This window comes from Carassius auratus, unplaced genomic scaffold, assembly GCF_003368295.1.
Source record: "Carassius auratus strain Wakin unplaced genomic scaffold, ASM336829v1 scaf_tig00216169, whole genome shotgun sequence".
NCBI lineage: Eukaryota > Metazoa > Chordata > Actinopteri > Cypriniformes > Cyprinidae > Carassius > Carassius auratus.
In genome coordinates, this window is record NW_020528439.1 from 170812 (window position 1) to 194048 (window position 23237).

Genomic DNA, 23237 nt, shown 5'->3' on the forward strand with positions numbered 1-23237 from the left:
CTTTCTAGAGAGTAATAGTTATTATTCATGATGAATAAGATGCTGTTCAAGGCTGTCCAGCACACGGCGCTGTGTCTGCCGCTTTAAAATGCTTCTATGATCTTAACTGACTCAATAGAAGTTGAGAGACTCAGGTGCGCCACGGCTTTTATTTTAAAAATCATATAAAGTCAAAATGAAGCTTGATTGGATGTCAGGTCTCCTGATTTTTCAAATTAGTCTTTGATATTTGCTCACCGTGTTATTTGGATGTCATACTTTTAGATCAGAAAGGTTTTATCTGTCTATACTTGATGTGGACATTTTGAACGGTGACTGAATAACGGAATTTTTTTCAAATCGTAAAGCGCGCTAAGCCTGATGCTCTGGCTCGTGAGGAAGATACAGTGGCAGTGACGTTTCCGTCCTCGCGCCGGAATGAAAATATGAGCGGCGCGTGCTACACCAACCACACATTTGAATACGACGAAGGGAGCACGCGCACCGCGCGCCTGAGGTAAAGTGCGCGCACAGAGCTCCTCAGAACCAAGTTTGAATTTAGTAGACACTTCAATTTTCACTCTCTTTTTTTTCTTTATTTTGTTTAAATTTTAAACTACATACCAAATTCCCTGTGAGAACCCGTTAGAGTAACAATACCTGTTGTACGTTTTTATATTGGTCGTTGATAATGCAGTTTTTTTTATATATTTATTTTATTACACCCTCAAAACGTCACAGGCTTTTCTTTAGAATATTTTTTTTCTGTGTCTTTGCTCTAAGTGTTAGTCCAAGACTTGGGGGCAGAGGGGTGGTCTTAAATGTGCAGGACCTCGAGATGACTGCTGGAGCATCTGTGGTTCCATCCCTTCAAGCCTACTTCCGGTTCCGAGACCTGTTGCTAGAAAACCAGACATTTCATGATGACAGGTACCACCTATATACATTGTTAGTAATCTCCCCAGCACTGTTTTACCATTGTTATTACCCAGTTTTAACATTATTTCACTTGCAACGTCATACCTGACTCAGTTAATGAAGGCCATCAGTCAGAATTACATCCAAAAGACCAGAAGATACAATTAAGAAATGTTTGTTTAACAGTAACCTGACATACAGTACAATGGACGAAATAATAGAAGAATGGTACGTTAGTTACCAACATCACAAAAAAAAAAATGAGAAAGCATCTAGATAGACACAATATGTCGGAACGTTAATACCTCCCCACTATTTAGTATGCGACAAACAGTAATAGATGAGAGTAGTATGTCCATATTCATGTCGAAAAACAGTAGACGAAAAGTACCCAGATGTCCTACTAAGTGCGCATTTGATGGACACTTACAATGAGGCCACTGGAGAGTACTTGTGAATGGCTGTCATCAACATTGCAGATGTGGTACATCCAAATTTGATTCATATTAGCCATATTCATACTATATAAAATGGTTCCAAAAAAAAAAAATCAAATGTAGCACCTGCTCAGACAGTATATGATTTCAGACACACCAAGAGTGTTTGTATTGCATGTAAAGTAAGCAAAGCATGCAATGTTCTAGGATCATGGTGGAGAGTTTTGCGTCAGCATACACCACAGAAAATATAAAAACCTTCTCATGTTTGCATGTTTTTCAACTGCTGAACAAGAGAACGTCAAAGTATTTCCTTGGCTATTTGATTCTGGCAAACCTTGAATGTTAAGAAAAAGTATTATTGTGCATGTGTGTGTGTGTGTGTGTGTGTGTGTGGGCACACGGCCACATCTCTCCAGATAGACTGAAATAGCCTCTTGTGCAGGTTATTATCTGTAATTTCCTGAGAACAGGAGGGAGAGAGAGGGTGGGCACTGCGGAAAGGTGGACAGCGTGAATAAGCCAAAGAATTGCTCATTTGACTGACATTTAAATTGTCTTTTGGTTTGATTGCTCCTTCATTCAAAGTTCTATTTGTAAACAGATTGTGGTAACTCTACATACACTTGTGTGACATATATGTTTAATAAGCTTTATGCATTAACAGAATGCAGATAACGGTAGGTTTGCCACTGCTGTTGTGCATTTAAAAAAACATCCAACTTCTGCATGTATTCAACAAAGAGATGCTAGTGAAACTAATAAACAATTAAAGTGCATTGCAATTCTAATGCAGAGACATACACGACAGAGAAAGACCAAGCAGAACTCTGGCAGGGAAGCACATGCTTGTGCGTCTGCAATCAAGACCGTGTGGGTGGGTTATTTTGATCCATGCCGCTATAGATTATGTATTTCCATAACAATCCTCTCAGCTCAGATCGCCGCACATCCTCGTCTAGAAAGCCCCTGGGATTTCTCTGTTATGGAAGAGAAGAATGCAGTGCCATCCTGGGTTAACCCGGCTCTGGTAAACTGGAGGCTGGACTCTTTTGGTAGCGATGCCGGGCAGAGGTAGGTTACGACGTCTCTAAGAGTCACTGCAGTCTGTTCGTGTTTGAATAAGTGGAAACATTCACTGAGCATATGTGCTGTTTTCCTGAATCTGAAACACTGTAGTGGATTCCAGGTGCTGATGAGTGCTGCACTTTTCAGTTGTCAAAGTTTTTTTGTATTCTTCCTAAGGTTAATTATATGTCATGGTTTCCAAAGACAATCACCCTTGTATTTTCTTGCAGAAACATTTGATTTTTTTTTTTTACATGACATTTGCCAGGGGTCGTAATGTTGATGGCTTCGTCTCACTTTATGACGGCAAATAAAACCACCGCTCCTGTGGTCTCCATGGGAACTGTAAGACACATCGCATCTCCAGTGAAGGACTGGGACTTTAATGTAGAGAATTGCTCTTAGTGCTAAACTATGTAAACAGAGTAAAACATGGTGCTGGAAAGAATAAAAAGAGTCTTTATGCATCAAAACATCACTGATCGGTTTTACACCAACATGCACAGGAAAACTAACACATATTGCACATATAGTGACGACGGCATTTCTATTGACATTATATGACATGATTTATGCCTTGTAATCACTTACATTACTAAGTGTTTGATGCATAATGTGTCTGCTTTTTAATAGCATCAAGACTTCAGTTTAAAATGTGTGCATATTTAATCATTTTAATGATTTAGCATTTACTAATTAATTTGAAATAGTACTATTTTGCATGCATGATAATTCAGTTTCGCATGTCACACCACAGGACTTGTCAACTTTCTAAAAGTATTTTAACTACCCATTTGCTTGAATACACACTTTCACTCACACTGTCTGTATAAGGCAGCACCCCCGGCAGATCCACCATCACATGTAAAGCTTTCATTTCTTCTCCCACTTTTATTTTCTCTCTATTTGTCTGTCTATATATTGACTGTTCATTTGGTTGAAACCATGACTTTGACCTTATGTTTTGTTGTGCTTTGTAAAATAACTGTTCCAGTACCTTTAGCGGCTGCTGTAATAACTTTAAAACCATGAATCAATAGTTATTTTTCCATCCATGTATTTTAATGTAGATTTTGTAATACTGCATACAAAATGCTGGATAGAAAGATGCACATAACATCTGTAAATCTTAAAAAATGCATACAAAACATAATATAAAACGATAAATATATGTATAAATATATATTTCCCCAGTACAGCAATTGGAAAATGGAAACGGTGCTGTATTTGCAAATGTTTTAATGCAATAATCAAGTTTATTCAAGTTTAATTCACAACATAGCTAATGTCATAAATCATTCAGTTGGGATTTCAGACAGTGATTTGTTGACTGCTCATTGTTTGAGGATATTGGACACATGCTGTTTTTTTCTTGCAGGGTCCATGTGGAGTTTTATGTGGATGAGAACACGTTTAAAGAGAGACTCAAACTTTTCTTCATCAAAAACCAAAGATCCAGTAAGTTAGCCTGGACTTTAGACATTTAATTGTAAGTTTTAACCTGTTATCTGTATTTCGATTTTATGCCCTGTTAATGCACTGACCTTTCACCTCCAGGTTTAAGGATCCGAATATTTAACTTCTGTCTGAAGCTTTTGACGTGTGTTCTTTACATCATACGAGTCATGACAGATAATCCAGCTCAGCTCCACCACACATGGTAAGAACTGTTGTCTTAAAGGGACAGTTCACCCAAAAACAAGAAAAAAAAATTCATCCAAAATCTAGGTGACATTTTTCTTCATTAGAACAGTAAATAAGATTTTTTTCTGAAATGGTGGTCCTTGGTGAAATAAAATTAATTCAATTTTGATAAAGATTTTTAGCTTCAAGTGAGTGGCACTGAATTGGGCTCTATTTTTGTCCAAATTATGCTGATTAATTTAAAATATATATTTTAAGAAGTTATGTATATAATATCCATTCCACAGGATGTTTCTAATATAATAATGTGTTACATCATTGATTGTAATTGGTAATGGTGTATCATTGCATTGATTGGTCATTTGTTGAGTTTGTGCCTGAATACTTTTTGTATACCTGATGAAGATTATAGGACCAAACTTTGTTAATAAAATATATATGTGCAAGTATCAATATTGTGTGGGACTGCTGAGTTTTTTGTCCTTAGTAATGCATAAAATGCAAGTCAATGGCAACTTGAGAGGAAAATACAGACAAGGCAAAATGAATGCCCATGGCTCCTAGTGATATACTGAGGTCTTATGAAGTGAAACGTTCAGTCTTTGCAAGAAATGAATCAACATACAATTTACAACATATTACCTTCTTTTTTTGTCTTGCATATACTTTTTTGATTCTCAAGTGAGAGCAGCCATTGATTTTACATCTTATAAATCACCAAGGACCACAGTTTTAGTTAAAACTCTTCTTAAGTGTTTTACTAAAGACAAAATTCACCCACGATCTCGGATGGCCTGAGGCTGAGTAGTTTACAGAAAATTTAATTTTTTGGATGAACTATCGTTTTCATGTTTGTGAGTGTGAAATGGCATATAGAGCACGATTACCGTGACTCATTTGTGCTGGTATTAGAGAATATTTTTAATATTCAAAGAAAGTAAGTGAATCATTTCATATGCTGCAGTAAATTCCCCTATAGATTGATGTGTCACACCTCCTCTCTCTTCAGCATCAACTGCAGCAGCACCACGCAGACCAACCAGATCAACTGGTGAGACAAACATCAGCATCAAACTGTGCTCTATTCTCGGTTATGCAGATGTGATTCAGGGATGATTTCATACTTTTCATTTATTCGCTCCAATCTGCTTCTTTCACCCAGGGAGCTGATATTCTGGGTGGACAGAAAAATACCAGTTTGGGCCATTCAGGTGGGTCCAAAGAAAAACAAACCCTTTACACTTTACAATAAGGTTTCATTTGATAATATTAGTTTATCATGTTGGTTAATATTAACAATACGTATACGGCATGTATTAATCTTAGTTTATGTTAAATCCAACATTTACTAATACATTATTTAAAATCAAAAGTTGTCCGATTAGATTAGTTGATCCTCTGTAAACTAACATGAGCATTTTTATTAACTAACATTAACTAAGTTTAATAAATGCTGTAAATATATATAAAGTGCATTGTTAGTTGATTTTATTTAATGCATAACTAATGTTAACAAATGAGGCCTTATTGTAAAGCATTACCATTTATATTTAAATGCAATCATTTAGCCTTTAAAACTCAAAAAAATATCTAGTGAACCCATGAATGAGTATCTAATTGTTTTTAACTGATCTCAGCTCAGTTTTATAGCATAGGTTCATTTGAATGAAGTTAAAGAATTTTTATATGTATGCAAGTATAATACAACAAAGAGAATGATATTTAATGGCTTTTAATTTAATGTCTAAAAAAGTCTAATGACACCCAAAACAAAGCTTACAAATCAATAAAACACACATTTTATAGAACCTTCATATATAATGCTATTAAATTATTTGTAGAATACATTTAATAGGTCACATTTTCATGACAACATTTGCTGTTGGTTTGTTAAAGGTGTCATTATACAAGTTTTTTGTTGCATTTTCACCATTTTGACCAGTAGGTGGCGCCCGCCTGTAGTGTTTCACATTATAAAGCATTTGCTCTACTTATTTTGCACTTTTTTTTTCCTCAGGTGATAGTAGCATCCATCAGTTTCATGGAAGCCATGCTGCTAATGTACCTCAGCTACAAGGTGAGTTTGTGCATATGTGTGAACGTTTTTCAGTTTGTTCTGAATCTGAGACTAGAAGCTACCACAACTTCTGGTTGCTGATGTTCCAGACAGATTGTTTCTGAGTGCATGTGTTTTTTCAGGGTAATATATGGGAGCAGATATTTCAGGTGTCTTTCCTGTTGGAGATGCTAAATACTGTTCCTTTCATCATAACGGTAAGAAGCACCTTCAGAGCGAAATCGCAAACTACATCTGATAATACGGTCTGACCCCTCTGACTCTTTCTTCCTCTGTGTCAGATCTTCTGGCCTCCTCTCAGAAACCTGTTTATCCCTGTGTTTCTCAACTGCTGGCTGGCCAAGTGTGCTCTGGAGAGCATGATAGTGAGTTTTAACCATTCCCAATGAACCTACACCAGCGTCTATGCAGTGCTGTACAGAAACGAGAAGATAATATGTGTGTGTTACAGAATGATCTGCACCGGGCCATTCAGAGAACACACTCGGCCATGTTCAACCAGGTCCTCATTCTGATCTGCACTCTCTTATGTCTCGTTTTCACCGGGTAAGAATCATTTTTATCTGGTTTAGGGTTTGGCGAAATAATCCAAAAAATTATATCATGATATTCTTTACATTTCTGGTCAATAAATGTGCACGTTTGAATTGAAAACATGGTTATTAAACATGTTTAAATCTCATTTAATTCATGTTTAAAATCCAAACAAGAAATAAAGCTGCTTTAGTTTTAGAAAACAAAATATTTGCAATTGTTTCCATTCACCAATTCATGTTACTAGAGACTTTTTGATCAAAGGAGATGTAATTTTTTTTTTTAATTGCTTTGTTTTTATATACTGTTTTTTTCAGCACATACCTTTTTTATTTTGTTATTATTGTATTTTTAATGTAATTGTATTTTTGTATTAAAAAATTCATAGAAATTTAGTTTTATATTTATTGTCTCAGCACAAATCATTTTATAGTATTTCTTTTTTTATAAATTTATTTTATTTGTTTGATTACACTGAACTGAATTTGTTATGTTTATTAACAATTGTGCTTTTAGTTATTGCAAATAGTTTTTAATTTAATTTTGTTTATATGAAATATAAATATATATCTTTCAGCTAATTATTTTATTGTCGAGAGAATTGTTTATTAAAAAATATAGATTTAATTGTATTTTTCTTATTAATATTGAATTTTTTTTTTAATAAAAGTAAAAAAAAAAAAAAATTTATTATAACTATTTAATTGAATACTACACCTTTTATTTTTTTGAGATATATTTTATTTACAAAATTGGCTTATTATCACATCTGCTTCTTCTTCACCCACACTAAAGTCTTTCTGTCTCTTTCAGCACTTGTGGTATCCAGCATTTAGAGCGTGCTGGGAAGAAGAGTCTGTCTCTCTTTAACGCTTTGTATTTTTGCATCGTGACCTTCTCTACGGTGGGCTTCGGTGATGTGACTCCACAGATCTGGCCGTCTCAGCTGCTGGTGGTGGTGATGATCTGCGTGGCGCTGGTGGTGCTGCCTCTACAGGTCAGAGGAATCAAGCACTTTTTTACATTTATCAGAACAATGGTAATTAAACACTATTTGAATCCACTCACCGTCATTTTTCGAATCCAAACAAGAAATAAAAACTTCTGTAGTTTCAGAATATAAAATATTTGCAACCCAGTTACAAGAGACTTTTTCAAGATAAAAAGTAATTTTATTGTTTATAAATTTTTTATTGTTTTTAAATTGTATTTTCTTTCTATTTCTTTTTTAATTCAAATACAGCAAATGATCTAAGTATTTTTGAAGATTATTTTTGTATTTTTTGTTATTTTTATTATTAAAAAAGATTACCTTTTTATTAAAAGTTAAATTATACTTTTTAATTGAATTTGTTTGATTTAATTGTATTTTTTACTGATAATTGAATTTTTGTACACATTTCTTTCTTTTTTTTTTTCTTTCTTTTTTATGTTCTCTCTGTCAACTAAAATACTGACTTGACTATTAAAACAGCCAGTGGTCTTTGAAAGAGTATTTTTTCACGTTTTAAAAACAAAACAAGTAAAGGTGTAGTTTCATAAGAACAAGTATTTGCAAAAACCAATCCATTCACCAATTTTTCAAGTCAGCATTGCTATTTTATTGTTAAGATAATTTTTTATTTTTATTTTTAAATTGTATTTGTTTAGTTTAATTAAATATGTATTAAAAATTAAATGTATTTTACATTAAAAATATTTTTTTAATTCTCTTTTTAGCACATTCCATTATATCATCCATATTATTTTTCTTATTTATTTATTGTATTTGTCTTTTTTTTTATTAATTTAATGAATTAAAAAAACTTTTTATTTACTGTCTTCATTTATTTTTTACTATCTGTCTACTCAAATGCTAATTTGGCTATGCAATGATCTTTCGAAGTATATTTTTCACAGTTTTTACCATGTGTCTCTTTATCCTCTGGCTGTAGTTTGAGGAGTTGATCTATCTGTGGATGGAAAGGCAGAAATCCGGAGGAAACTACAGCAGACATCGAGCACAGACAGAGAGACATGTGGTCTTATGTGTCAGTACTCTCAAAATCGACCTGCTCATGGACTTTCTCAACGAATTCTACGCTCACCCTCACACACAGGTGTGTATTCTGTCCTTCTATGTGCATTTAATCTGTTCAGAATGTCTTTTTTTCATCCAATTTGTTTGATGTTTACTGTGTCTCGTTCTAGTTTGACTGAATTTAGTATTTTGCATCTTTAGGATTATTACGTGGTCATCTTGTGTCCATGTGAGATGGACGTCCAGGTGAGGAGGATATTGCAGATCCCACTGTGGTCACAGAGGGTAATCTACCTTCAAGGATCTGCCCTCAAAAACCAGGATTTACTCAGAGCCAAGTGAGTGACAGCCTCACTGACCAATCACAGCACAGCATGCCTATACATGGATTTACATACAGTCTTATTGTTTTTTTTTCATAGGGTTGCAACAACTAATGGATAAAATGTCCTCTTATATACTTGTATTCCAAGCCTGTCCCCACAGTATTGATCTCACGTTTTTTCAGTTTTCTGATTGTTTGAATGACAGCTTTTTGGCTTCTGTGATTGGTCGCTTTTGTTCTGCAGGATGGATGATGCAGAAGCATGTTTCATTCTTAGCAGCAGGAATGAAGCTGATCGCATGGCAGCAGTGAGTGTTCACGTAAATCACTAACCTTTTATTTATCATTCATATGTAGTAGTAAAGTTATACATATCATTATTTTTTAAATAAAAAGATGTCATACAGATTACTCTACAGTCAGATATTATCATTTGTTTTATGCATTCAATCCAGTCGGTTTATTAAATTTAAATACATAGGTAATAAACCGATACGAACTGGTATTGATTTATTGACAGGATCACCAGACTATTCTGAGGGCTTGGGCTGTGAAAGACTTCGCTCCGAACTGCCCTCTTTACGTCCAGATTCTCAAACCCGAAAACAAATTCCATATTAAGTTCGCAGGTACTAATTTGCCTTATTTCCACATAATTTTCTGCATTATGTATTTGTTTTCTTCTTGCTATCATTCTCTGTATCATTTGAAGCTCTTGGATGACTCATGTTTGTAACCGTCAGCCATCTTGGCTCTGAGCTGAATGCCTGTTTCTTCCTGTAGATCATGTAGTGTGTGAAGAAGAGTTCAAATACGCCATGTTGGCTCTGAACTGTCTGTGTCCAGCCACCTCTACACTGATCACTTTACTGGTCCACACATCTCGCGGACAGTGAGTCACGACTCCTTAAACACTCTTAAAAGTGAAGTGTGTTATTTCTGCGTTAATAATATTGACTGTTTTCAGACAGGTTTCCCAAACACACCTTTAGCCATCACCTTGTTTTTTCAGCACATCTTTTTATTGTCCGAATTGTTTTGGTATTTTTAATTGTATTTGTTTAATTTTATTTAGGCTACTAAATAAATTGAGTTTTGTTTTAAGAACTTGTTTACTTAATTTTACAACTTTTCTGGTAATACCGTGTTTTTTAACACTATCTTGAAACTAAGGATAGTTAAAGAAATTAATACTTTTATTCAGCATTAAATTGATCAAAAGTGACGGTAAAGACATTTAAATTGTTAAAAAAAATATTTAAATTTATAGTGATTTCTGAAGGATCAGGTGACACTGAAGTCTGGAGTAATGATGCTGAAAATTAAGCTTTGCATCACAGGAATAAATTACATTTTACAATATATTCAAATAGAAAATGACTTATTTAAACAGCAAAAAAATATTTCACAATATTACCAGTTTTACTGTATTTTTGATGAAATAAACGCAGTGTCGGTGAGCTTAAGAGTCTTCCTTTCAAAAACTAAAAAAAAATGTTACCAACCCTAAAATTTTGACCACTAGTCTGGAAATAATCAAGTTCTGTGACACCTGCCATTAGTATATCTTAACATATGTTTGATAAAAATCACCTGGCAAATGAAAATGTAATGGAAAAATAGTTGAGTAACATGTTAAATCCTGTTCAGAGAAGGCCAGCAGTCTCCAGAGCAGTGGCAGAGGATGTACGGCCGATGTTCGGGTAATGAGGTCTATCATATCCGTCTGGGTGACAGTATGTTCTTCAGAGACTACAACAGCAAAAGCTTCACCTACGCCGCCTTTCACGCTCACAAGAAGTAGGTTTATACACGCTTTGAAACATATTAAATGTGTTTAGACTTGTGCTGTCAGGCTATTTTGATTTGTGTGTGTGTGTGTAGATATGGTGTGTGTCTGATTGGCGTGAAGAGAGAAGATAACAAAAGCATCTTGTTGAACCCTGGACCGCGCCACATCATGTCTACCAGCGACACCTGTTACTACATCAACATCACGAAGGAGGAAAACTCCGCCTTCATCTGCAGACAGGAAGAAGATCAGGGAAAGGGGCGGGGCCACTGTGACATTTTAAACAGAACGTCTGGCCTGCCGGTTCATAGCATCATCGCTAGCATGGGTGAGCAAGAAGGGATAGGAGAGATACTGGAGGTCGTCAGAGGTCAGTTTATAACCGTTTAATTGTTTTTAGGAACGGTTGCTATGGATTTTCAGAACACCAGTCCCACTGAGAGTGGCGTTAAACTGGCTCCGCCCCCGGAGAACGTACGAGGAAGTCGCCGTCCAAGCATAGCACCCGTTCTAGAGCTCGCTGACTCCTCCTCCTTACTGCCGTGTGATCTGCTCAGTGACCAATCAGAGGATGAGGCTGGACACTCAGATGAAGATGTAACAGCTAATGAGTGAGTTCATTCTTAGCTCCTAATTCAGATTCAAAGGGGTTTTGTGGTTAATCTCAACTTCATGAGCTAAGAAGGTGCATAAGGTTTTTTATTAATATGATTTATGAAACCGAAAGGGAAAAGGGTAATTTTATTGTGCTTTTGGACCTTGAGTTTTGGAAATTATTTAATGTTTTTAAAAAATCAAGAAATTAATACAGCCATAAATATTTATTTTTGAAATTTTACAGTGGTATTGTTTAAGAAAATACTAGATTTTATTTAACTGTAAAATATGATGGTAATATTTTTATTTTTGTTTAATATTTTTACATGTAATAATAATAATAATAATTTGATTATAAATTATTGATTATAAATAAATATGATTTTATTTACAATACTGTAAGAGTAATAATATTTATCTTATTTATTTTAATTGTTGTGGTTATATTTAATTAATATTAATATATATTTAGTTATATTAATATATTAATAATATTAATGTTAATAATAATAATTTTATATTACAGTACAATAAATGTACAGTACTAATGTTACAGTATAATAAGAGTAATAATTATTTAATATTTAAAATTATTATTTATTTATTTATTTTATTATTTTATAGGCATATTAATAATTCATTTATTGTACATACTGACATATAATTACAAAATGTTTGGCCTAATTGTGCATCCCAACAAACATGAGTGTTTTTTTTCTTTTCAACAATCACATTTTGAATCGCTGTATGGTTTTTTTTATGAGGCAAAATTGCGGCCCTGTATCCGAACATGTGCACATTCATCAAATTTTCTCCTTTTGTGTTCCACTGAAGAAGCACAATGAAGTAAATGTTGAAGTTTTACGCAAACTAACCTGTCAGAGTGCATTTTCATGTTAATTTCCTCAGATTTGTGAAAGGATACCCCCCAAACTCTCCATACATTGGGAGCTCCCCGACCCTTTGCCATCTCCTGCCCCAGAAAGCCCATTTCTGCTGTTTACGGCTTGATCAAGTGAGCACCAGCCTCCGTGTGGTACAAATGTCATCCAAATGTTGTATTTGCGTAAGATGCATTGCACTGGACCATAAATGCATATTAGATTTATCTTATATTTGCTCCTCTAGAGCTGTGAGCATGTTTCCTTTGAAGATGCAAAAGCGTATGGCTTCAAAAACAAGCTGATCATTGTTTCTGCTGAGACGCCTGGAAATGGCCTTTACAACTTCATAGTGCCTTTAAGAGCTTATTACAGACCCAGAAGGGAGCTCAACCCTATAGTCCTGCTGTTAGACAACCTGTAAGCACACACACACACACACACACATTCACTTCATGTGAGTTTCATTAGTACTAATAATGTATTTCTACTTCCTGCAGACCTGATGACCATTTCCTTGAGGCCATATCCTGCTTCCCAATGGTCTATTATATGGGTGGCACCATTGACAAGTACAGTTAGACCAAAAGAGTTCTCTTTGACTAGGGCTGCACAATTTGCAAAAAAAATAGATTCTTGGATAAAAAATATTGCAGATGCAATTAAAAAATGATTTTATATGAAGAAAAGAGATTTATTTGCGATTATCTGTATAATAATAATAATAAATCAAATCGAATGATGATAATTATTATTACCAATAAAATATTAAACACAAATAATACATAAATATGTAAATTATAATCATAATTCATTGTGCATATGTTTATTTAATGAAATCTCGCACAATTTGGTAAAAATAAAAGTTATTTTTGTAATAAAATTGTGTTTTATATTTTAAAAAGGGCCGTACAATTTGGCAATTTTTTTATGATTGTGTAGCATTATATAATATATACACACACTATAAATATATATATATATATATATATTACATATAATATTTGAGAAATAAATAATATAACTAATTAATATAATATATGAAAATTATAAATAAAATTAAATATATAAATATTAAATATTAAATAAAATATTATACAAAAATATGTTATTATTGTTATGTTGTCATATGTTTAAAAAAGAATAATACAAAATTATATAATAAAAAATATTCTGTTTCACAGCCACAGCCTTTATGATTTCAGAATTGCAATCATATCATGATTTTTTTTTATTTTTTTTTATTGTGCAGCTCTATCTTTGGCAGCCGATAAAAATATATCCTTTTAGATGTGAATATATCTGATTTGTGTGATTGACAGTTTGGACAGCCTATTGCAGTGTGGTGTTCTGTATGCTGATAATCTAGTGGTGGTGGATAAAGAGAGCACTATGAGTGCAGAGGAGGACTATATGGCTGATGCCAAAACCATTGTCAACGTGCAGACCATGTTCAGGTGAGACTAGAACCAGTGACCTGCATCTGTGAGTAGAAATCGATATAAATTGTGTAATATGTAATTTCTGTATCACCAGGGAATGTATTAACTAATGAAATGTTTACTTCAACTAATGGAGTTGTTTTAGATAAATGCATCAATGTAAATATAAATCTATAAATATAGTCTAAATGTCTCTGTCTGAGTCTCTCCAGGTTGTTTCCAAGTCTCAGTATAATCACAGAACTGACTCACCCATCAAACATGAGATTCATGCAGTTCAGAGCCAAGGACTGTTACTCTCTCGCCCTGTCCAAACTAGAGAAGGTGAGAGGTGGAGAGAGGAGAGCGCATTTATGTAGCACTTAATTATGGAATAAAGTAGTTTTGCTGAAATATTGTAAAATGTGTGTTCGATCGACAGAAGGAACGTGACAAAGGCTCAAATCTCGCCTTCATGTTTCGTCTTCCGTTTGCTGCTGGTCGAGTCTTCAGCATCAGCATGCTGGACACACTCCTCTACCAGGTGTGTGTGTGTGTGTGTGTGTGTGTGTGTGTGCAAAGGGGAATTTGAACAGTCCCAAGTAAACTAAGTGTGCTCAGGAATTAAACATGACAGGTATAAAATAGAAACATTTTATGCATTTAGTGACTTACATTGCATTCAAAGTTTACAATATCACTCAAAAGTTTGCAGTTATTTTTAACAATTTTTTTTGAAAGGTCTCTTCTGCTTACTAAGTAAAAACAGCAATATTGTAAAATATTATGAAAATAAAATAAAATAACGATGTTTGTGTGAATATTGTAAATTGTAATTTATTTCTGTGATGCACAGCTGTATTTTCAGCATCATTCCTCCAGTCTTCAGTGTCACATGATCCTTCAGAAATCATTATAATATGATGATTTGCTGCTTAATAAACATTCCTTAATATTATCAGTGTTGGAAATAGCTGTTCTGCTTCATATTTTTGTGGATAACATGTTTCGGGATTCTTTGATGAATAGAAAATTCAAAAGAACAGCATTTATTAAAAAAAAAAAAAATCTTTTGAAAGTTCTTTTTGTTTGTCCATCTAACATACCTGTATTTTTGACTGTGCAGAGAGATGCATTAGTAATATTGCTTTTGATCATTTTGCGCTTTGTTTTGTATGTGAGTGTTTTGTGAAGGACTACATGATCCCGATAGCCAGACTGCTGCTGGGATTGGACACCACGCCTGGATCAGGATACCTGTGCGCTGTGAGCTGTGTGTTTAGAAAGATGTGTGTTGTGTTGTGATCTGTCAGTGTTTGTTTCTGAACATGTTCCTGTGTGTGTAGATGCACGTGTGTGAGGCTGATCTCTGGATCCGCACGTACGGGAGACTCTTCCAGAAGTTCTGCTCGTCTAGTTCAGAGATCCCCATCGGAATCTACCGCACAGAATCACACGCATCACCTGAGGTATCTATCTATCTATCTATCTTTCTATCTATCTATCTATCTATCTATCTATCTTTCTATCTATCTATCTATCTATCTATCTATCTATCTATCTATCTATCTATCTATCTATCTATCTATCTATATATTTATCTGTCTATCTATCTTTCTATCTATCTGTCTATCTGTCTGTCTTTCTGTATATCTTTCTATGTATCTATCTATCTATCTATCTATCTATCTATCTATCTATCTGTCTGTCTGTCTGTCTGTCCGTCCGTCTATCTATCAACCATATCTATCTGTCTATCTGTCTATCTATCTATCTATCTATCTATCTATCTATCTATCTATCTATCTATCTATCTATCTATCTATCTATCCGTATATCTATCTATCTATCTATCTATCTATCTATCTATCTATCTATCTATCTATCTATCTATCTATCTATCTATCTATCCGTATATCTGTCTGTCAATCTATCTATCTATCTATCTATCTATCTATCTATCTATCTATCTATCTATCTATCTATCTATCTATCTATCTATCTATTTATCTGTCTATCTATCTGTCTATCTGTCTGTCTGTCTGTCTTTCTATCTATCTATCTATCTATCTATCTATCTATCTATCTATCTATCTATCTATCTATCTATCTATCTATCTATCTATCTATCTATCCGTATATCTGTCTGTCAATCAATCTATCTATCTATCTATCTATCTATCTATCTATCTATCTATCTATCTATCTATCTATCTATCTATCTATCTATCTATCTATCTATCTATCTATCTATCTATCTATCCGTATATCTGTCTGTCAATCTATCTATCTATCTATCTATCTATCTATCTATCTATCTATCTATCTATCTATCTATCTATCTATCTATCTATCTATCTATCTATCTATCTATCTATCTATTTATCTGTCTATCTATCTGTCTATCTGTCTGTCTGTCTGTCTTTCTATCTATCTATCTGTCTATCTGTCTATCTATCTATCTATCTATCTATCTATCTATCTATCTATCTATCTATCTATCTATCTATCTATCTATCTATCTATCTATCTATCCGTATATCTGTCTGTCAATCTATCTATCTATCTATCTATCTATCTATCTATCTATCTATCTATCTATCTATCTATCTATCTATCTATCTATCTATCTATCTATCTATCTATTTATCTGTCTATCTATCTGTCTATCTGTCTGTCTGTCTGTCTGTCTTTCTATCTATCTATCTATCTATCTATCTATCTATCCGTATATCTGTCTGTCAATCAATCTATCTATCTATCTATCTATCTATCTATCTATCTATCTATCTATCTATCTATCTATCTATCTATCCGTATATCTGTCTGTCAATCTATCTATCTATCTATCTATCTATCTATCTATCTATCTATCTATCTATCTATCTATCTATCTATCTATCTATCTATCTATCTATTTATCTGTCTATCTATCTGTCTATCTGTCTGTCTGTCTGTCTTTCTATCTATCTATCTATCTATCTATCTATCTATCTATCTATCTATCTATCTATCCGTATATCTGTCTGTCTGTCAATCAATCTATCTATCTATCTATCTATCTATCTATCTATCTATCTATCTATCTATCTATCTATCTATCTATCTATCTATTTATCTGTCTATCTATCTGTCTGTCTGTCTTTTCTATCTATCTATCTATCTATCTATCTATCTATCTATCTATCTATCTATCTATCTATCCGTATATCTGTCTGTCAATCTATCTATCTATCTATCTATCTATCTATCTATCTATCTATCTATCTGTCTGTCTGTCTGTCTGTCTGTCTTTATGTATATCTATCTATCTGTCTGTCTGTCTGTCTGTCTATCACTCTTTCAGTCAATCAATACTTTTGTGGTTAGTCTCCAGTAACATAATATTATTTTCTTTTCCATGGTGACACTATTAATATTTCCCATTGTATTTTGTGTTTCCAGTTTCAAGGTTCTGTCAGCATCGAGAGGTTAAACGACACCAGGGAGAAGGGGGAGGAGTCAAAGATCTTCACCAGGAGCTCGTACAGCAGTGACCAATCAGAGCACCCACTCCTGAGGAAGAAGAGCATGCACTGGACGAGGCGTCTCAGTAGGCGGAGCGTGAAGAGGTGTGACTCCTCCCTCAGCTCCATCCACCAGCGTCTGGGCGTGTTACGCCGCTCGGAAAGGGAGGAGCTTTCGGAACTGGTCAGGAACCGCATGCAGCACTTGGGCCTGCACACGGCTGGATATAGTAAACCACGCCCCTTACCTCAATCATAATATTAATATGTATGATAGGTTTATGCTTATGGAATAGCCATTTGGTTTGTGGAAGATGTGCCCCAATCAAGTTTGTTTTGATATGGTTAGTAACCCTTCGCTTTTACAAAATCAGCTCCTGTCCTACATTTCTCTCGTATCATGTTTCACTTGAAAATGTATATCAGATAATGGAATTAAAAAGGGTTGTGAACACTGTTTTATGTTGAATCTTGAATATGTGGTTACATTTTTGGACAGAAGAACCTGTTTAATCAGAAATTATACTTACAGATAATTTTGATCTGCAATATTTCTGTCTTCCTCTTTTTCATTCTGTCTTTCATCTCTTTTAGAGGATGTCACAAATCTAACAGCCAGTGATGTGATGAACCGAGTTAATCTGGGGTATTTGCAAGGTAAACACCCTCTACTTAAATAGTTTGCTCCTGGGGTGTATTTATTCTTGTCATTGTATTCTATCCACTTGAATTGACAGTAATATCGAAGATAAGACGATAAATTATTGTGAGGAAATTCGTGGCATATTTAGATTTTAAAGAACTTAATTTTAGTCCATTATAATTCCCAGTCAATGTTTTTGAATTTAATGTCATGCTACATAACACAAGAAATTATAACACCTTATACTGTATCCTAAAGTTTCTTATCTAGATGTTAAAGTGCTTCATCTTTCCTGTGGAACATTAACCACGCCCATGTTGTTTGAGTGACAGGTGTGTCCACCAATCTCTGTTGCAGATGAGTTGAATGACCAGCAGAACTCCATCTCATATGTGCTGATAAACCCCGCCCCCGACACGCTGCTGCAGCTCAATGATGTGGTGTATGCATCACATCCCTCCTGACTGATACACATATACACATTTATTTCTTTCACTGGTGTTATTCTTTAACTAATTGTAGGCGCTATTTAGAAATATTCAGACACTTTTTGGGGGGCTACTTCATTGCTTTTGGTATCTAGAACTATATTAAAGTAATTTTCTGTGATTAAAATAAAATATTAAAACAATTCCCAGGGTTATTATTGTAAACTAAAAGTTAAAAAAAATTTAAACCACTGAAGCTAAAATAATAAAAAAAATAAAAAAAAACTTTTTTTTATTTAAAAAATATATATATATATATATTAAAAAAGACTTATTTCAGTCAGTTGCCAAGCCATTTCTCATTTTAATTTAATTTAGTATTTTATTTTAATTCAGTTTAACTTACTATAATAACTAAAATTAAATTAAATGCAAAAACTACTAAATATGAAAAAAACACAACAAAATTGATAAAATAAAATAAACAACATCTAAAATTAACTTAAAAATGTTAAAACCTAATAATAATAATAATACATTTATATATAATGTTATAATATAATATGTCATATTATCTCAATGATACTAACATAACATAAATATTAAAACTTTAACAAAAAAGAAAAATTCTAATGAAAAAGTACTAAAATAATTACTACAACTACAACTGAAATACAAATAAATAAAATCTATACAGAAATATTAAAAGGCCCATAAAACTAATAAAATGTCAAAAGCATGTAACAAAAACTAAAATGAAAATGGAAACTGAAAATATAAAAATAGAAAGTTGATTAAATATAGTATGTTATTATATACTACAATAGTAACAATAACACTGTACTGTTAACATCCCTACTGCCATACTAGAGATTTTGGACATACCAAACTGCTGTTATTATTGATTTTATTTGTCTTTTGTAGATTTTAATCAATTTTAGGATATAGATTTTTAGATTTTATTTAATTGTCATTTTTAAAGACATTATTTAGTCATTTATCATGCAATTTTCTCAGGAAGACCACCCATAGAAAATCCCCAAAGTGTAGTTAATTTACTGTATCTATAGGGATATCTGTTCATATTAATGTGTGTTTGCAGGTGTGTGTCAGGTTTAAGCTACTTTGTGGTGACATTTGTCCCTCATAAAGACAGCAAAACAAGATGCACAGACATGTACTCAGACATATTCATGCACACAAACATCTATGTCAAGATGAATCACATTGTCAGACTAAAACCTCAAACATGAGTGCTTTATAAGTGCTCATTGTGTTCTGCAGGTTCCTGATCCGTCCGGATCCACTGGCTCATGTACCTGAAGCACCGCCTGGACAATCCCGCAACTGACACACCAGAACTCAACGAGATTTAACCGGTCAGAACTACATCAAAAAGCCATGATAGAGTTGGACTATAATGTTTCGCTTATATAAGCTTTTGCTCTTAGATTAATCAATTATATTATGGTCTGAACACTGCATATAATACAAATAGCTTTGTGAAATATTGTGCAGTGAAGTCAAAGTTCATGTTCCATCAGAAAAGAGGGTTATTTATCCATTGCAGTAACAAACACAGATTGTCCTGTTGCAGATCAGACACTAGAGGGCGATAATGTTAGCATAAAAACTGATTACAGTCATGCAATTAACTTTGTAATTTGGATTAACATGATTTTGCTGTTGTAATGCATTTCTCATGCATTTCTCGTTTTATTTTCATGTTTTTTTATCACCTTAACAGGGTTTTGCATTAAAGACGATCTTTATTATGTACAGCGGCCGCAAAAAGTATCTAAGAATATCTGAACGTCATTGCATTAGATAAAATATCAAACCATGTAGCATTTATTAAAGAAAGATACACAAGTTGAGTCTGAGACTTAAAGGAATAGTTCACCTAAAAATTTAAATTTGCTCAGGACCTCAAAATAATATAGAGTTTAGTTTCTTCATCAGATTTGGGGACATGTAGCTTTGAATCAATGGATGGATGCTCTGCAGTGAATGGGTGCCGTCAGAAAGAGAGTCTGAAAAGCTGATAAAGACATCACAAGTAATCCACAGCACTCCAGTCCATCAGTTAATGTCCTGCTAAGCAGTGATGTAATGCTACATATCTCCAAATCTGATGCAGAAACAATCTCATCTGCATCTTGGGGACCTGAGGAGAGTATATTTTCAACATCCATTGGGTGAACTACTCCTTTAAGTGTCCAAGGGGGGAATCACTCCATTCTAGCCATTCTAGTCATTATTATCGCTGTGCACATTTGGTTAGTTTTCAGTTAGACTAAGTTGTCCACATACCAGTAATAATGAAATGTACAATGTGTTGATATTGTAATTATAATGTACAATGTATTTATATATGTATAGACCGTAATTTGTGTTTTTGTGAATTTGTTGCCTTTTGAAATTAAAGTGTTAAATGCATATGTTGTTTTAGGTCATGTGTGTGTGTGTGTGTGTGTGTGTGTGTGTGTGAAAGAGAGAGAGAACATTTAATAGTGCTGTGAGGTGTGTCCATTTGGAAGTACAACTCATGATCATGTGAGAGTGGGAATAAGAGCGAGTGCCAGCAGTGTGGGGTACACACACACACACACACACACACTGCTGAGAGAGGCAGTTTCGGTCGGCAGGTCTGAGCAAGAGACCGAGACTGGGAGGCGTGTGAACGGCAAGGTGTGTGTGAGGAAAAAATTCATGGAAAAGTGTGTGTGCTCATTTCTTTTAAGAGTGATGAATTATTGGACTTAAGAGGGAACATTATCAATCTAATACTCTTTCTCTTTCTCTTTCTCTTTCTCTCTCTCTCTCTCTCTCTCTCTCTCTCTATCTCTATATGATATACGGGTGATTCTTCAGTTAGGGGAAATTTTCAGGCCCCAAGTGGGTAAATGTTTTTTTTTTTATAAATTATTTTAGATTTAAAAAATGTATTATAATAGAACATTAGAACACATTGTGTCTATATGTGTGTGGGTGTGTGTGTGTGTGTGTGTTGTACATGCATCTTTTAGTATATTAAATTTTTTCGTTTTGGTTTTTAGTTTTTGTACAGTAGAGTTCTATAAATAAATGTAATTCAAATATAAGTTGAATTAAAGTTAATTTTTACAAAATTTAAATACATACATTAATATATGTTTATTAAATATCTCTCTTTGTGTCTGTTTTTACATTTAAATTAAGTGTTTCCAAATGAAGCAAATCAAAGTATTAGATATAAACACTGTCTTTAAGAAAGTGTTTTTTATTTATACACAATCTTCCCCACGAATGCTGCAGAAAAAGATCTCCTTAAGCCACGAACAATTCAGTAAACCCTTAATTCCTTACTAAACAAACAGTGATTAATATTGAAGCAGACACAAAACAGGTTGTCAGAGGAGTGTTTGGTGTCATGTTTCATTGTTCTTCTGTGAGAAGCTCTCAGATGCTAATCTCTTCATCCTGTGGAGGTGTTTTGTGATCGTGTCATTAGCAGGAGTGTGACACCTCAGGCCCAAACCTGCACCCCTTATGAGAGATCACCTGAGGCTGCGCTCTTTAGCATCACCGATCATGCCCACAAACACACCCATTGTGTTTATCTGTGCTGTTTCACACGGCCTGATATACTGTGTGCATGCAACGCACACGTGTGCACACATGCATGCAGGTGAATGCAAGCGCTTGTAAAAACACACATGCACGTGGCAAACAAATGGACCTGTATGAGAAGGATGCACACATGAACATGGACAGTGTAGGATTGCTGTGTGTGTGTTTGAGAGAGAGAGGGTGGGCAGACGTCACATCTGTCGCAGTGTCTCATGGGACATCAGACCATGAGAACCAACACACATAGACACACAAACTCCTCCTTCAAAGAGCAAAAGGTCAGTGTCACTGCCTGAATTTTGGCCTTAAACACAGACACACACACATTCACCCTGAACATTGAGATTTATGGGTGTAATACTTATGCATTCTGCTGTCAAACATTTTTTGTGTCATTTATTTTAATGATCATTTTAGTGATGTCTTAGATATGTATTCAAATATTATATATTCATTTGAAATTTGTGTGAAGTGGTTGAATTTCTTGCTTCTCACACCATAATTCCAGTGAGGGTCTACCAGTGTGTGTGTGTGTGTGTGTGTGTGAGAGAGAGAGAGAGAGAGAGAGTGTCAGGTTCAGAGGACTGTCAGCTCGCACGGCCTTTAACCATTAAACACATTAGCCTTTAGCGTGGTTAGCATTTCACTACAACAGCTGTCTGCTACAAGTGGCCCTAAAACAGGTCTCACACACACACACATACAAGAATAATTTTATCCAGACAGACAACAACACACATTAATTCACACAATTAATTTTTACATTGGAAATTAAGATCCAAAAGTTTGGGGTTAATTATTATTATTATTTTTATTTATTTTTATGTTTTTGAAAGACCTATCTCCTGCTCACCAAGGCTGCATTTATTTGATCAAAACGCAGTAAATTGTAATATTGTGAACGATTATAACTATTTAAAACAACAGTTTATTTAAATTATTTAAATTGTAATTTATACAATTTATACAAATAATATTGTAAAATGTAATTTATTCCTGTGACCAATGCTGAATTTTCAGCATCATTCCTCCAGTCTTCTGTGTCACATGATCTTCAGAAATCATTCTAATATGCTGATGTGTTGCTCAAGAAAAATCTATTCTTTTTTCAATGTTCTAAATGTTTGTGCTGCTTCCTATTTTTGTGCAAACATGAATTTTCAGGATTCTTTGATCAACCGACAGTTCAAAAGAACAGTATTTATTTTAAATAGCAATGGTTTGTAACATTTAAATGTCTTCACTGTCACTTTTGATCAGTTCAATAGGTCCTTGCTGAATAAATTTATTAATTTCTATAAGAATAAAAATATACTGATCCCAAACAGTAGTGAATATAATATTTTAATAATTAA

General features: G+C 33.9%; 1 protein-coding gene across 1 annotated transcript; it reads left to right on the top strand.

Annotated features, from left to right (window-relative positions):
- The first annotated feature begins 1745 nt into the window (after nucleotides 1-1745).
- kcnt1a (potassium sodium-activated channel subfamily T member 1a) lies at nucleotides 1746-20708 on the top strand. Its single transcript, XM_026262521.1, has 30 exons — nucleotides 1746-2408; nucleotides 3781-3860; nucleotides 3960-4062; nucleotides 5056-5097; nucleotides 5209-5257; nucleotides 6064-6123; nucleotides 6246-6320; nucleotides 6405-6488; nucleotides 6575-6669; nucleotides 7471-7654; nucleotides 8592-8756; nucleotides 8879-9015; nucleotides 9247-9310; nucleotides 9523-9631; nucleotides 9786-9894; nucleotides 10653-10802; nucleotides 10887-11122; nucleotides 11195-11405; nucleotides 12301-12406; nucleotides 12520-12692; nucleotides 12773-12844; nucleotides 13595-13729; nucleotides 13927-14038; nucleotides 14136-14237; nucleotides 14876-14959; nucleotides 15040-15162; nucleotides 17138-17429; nucleotides 17794-17856; nucleotides 18200-18284; nucleotides 19555-20708. Exons 1-30 carry the CDS (start codon nucleotides 2125-2127, stop codon nucleotides 19619-19621), a joined length of 3651 nt encoding a protein of 1216 aa, XP_026118306.1. The 5' UTR covers nucleotides 1746-2124; the 3' UTR covers nucleotides 19622-20708.
- The last annotated feature ends 2529 nt before the right edge of the window (nucleotides 20709-23237 follow it).

Coding starts and splice junctions, on each gene's coding strand:
- kcnt1a (XM_026262521.1), top strand. CDS start 2,125: ATGCAGAGACATACACGACAGAGAAAGACCAAGCAGAACTCTGGCAGG. Junction 10,803..10,886: donor GCCTTTCACGCTCACAAGAA/GTAGGTTTATAC, acceptor GTGTGTGTGTAG/ATATGGTGTGTGTCTGATTG. Junction 13,730..13,926: donor AACGTGCAGACCATGTTCAG/GTGAGACTAGAA, acceptor GAGTCTCTCCAG/GTTGTTTCCAAGTCTCAGTA.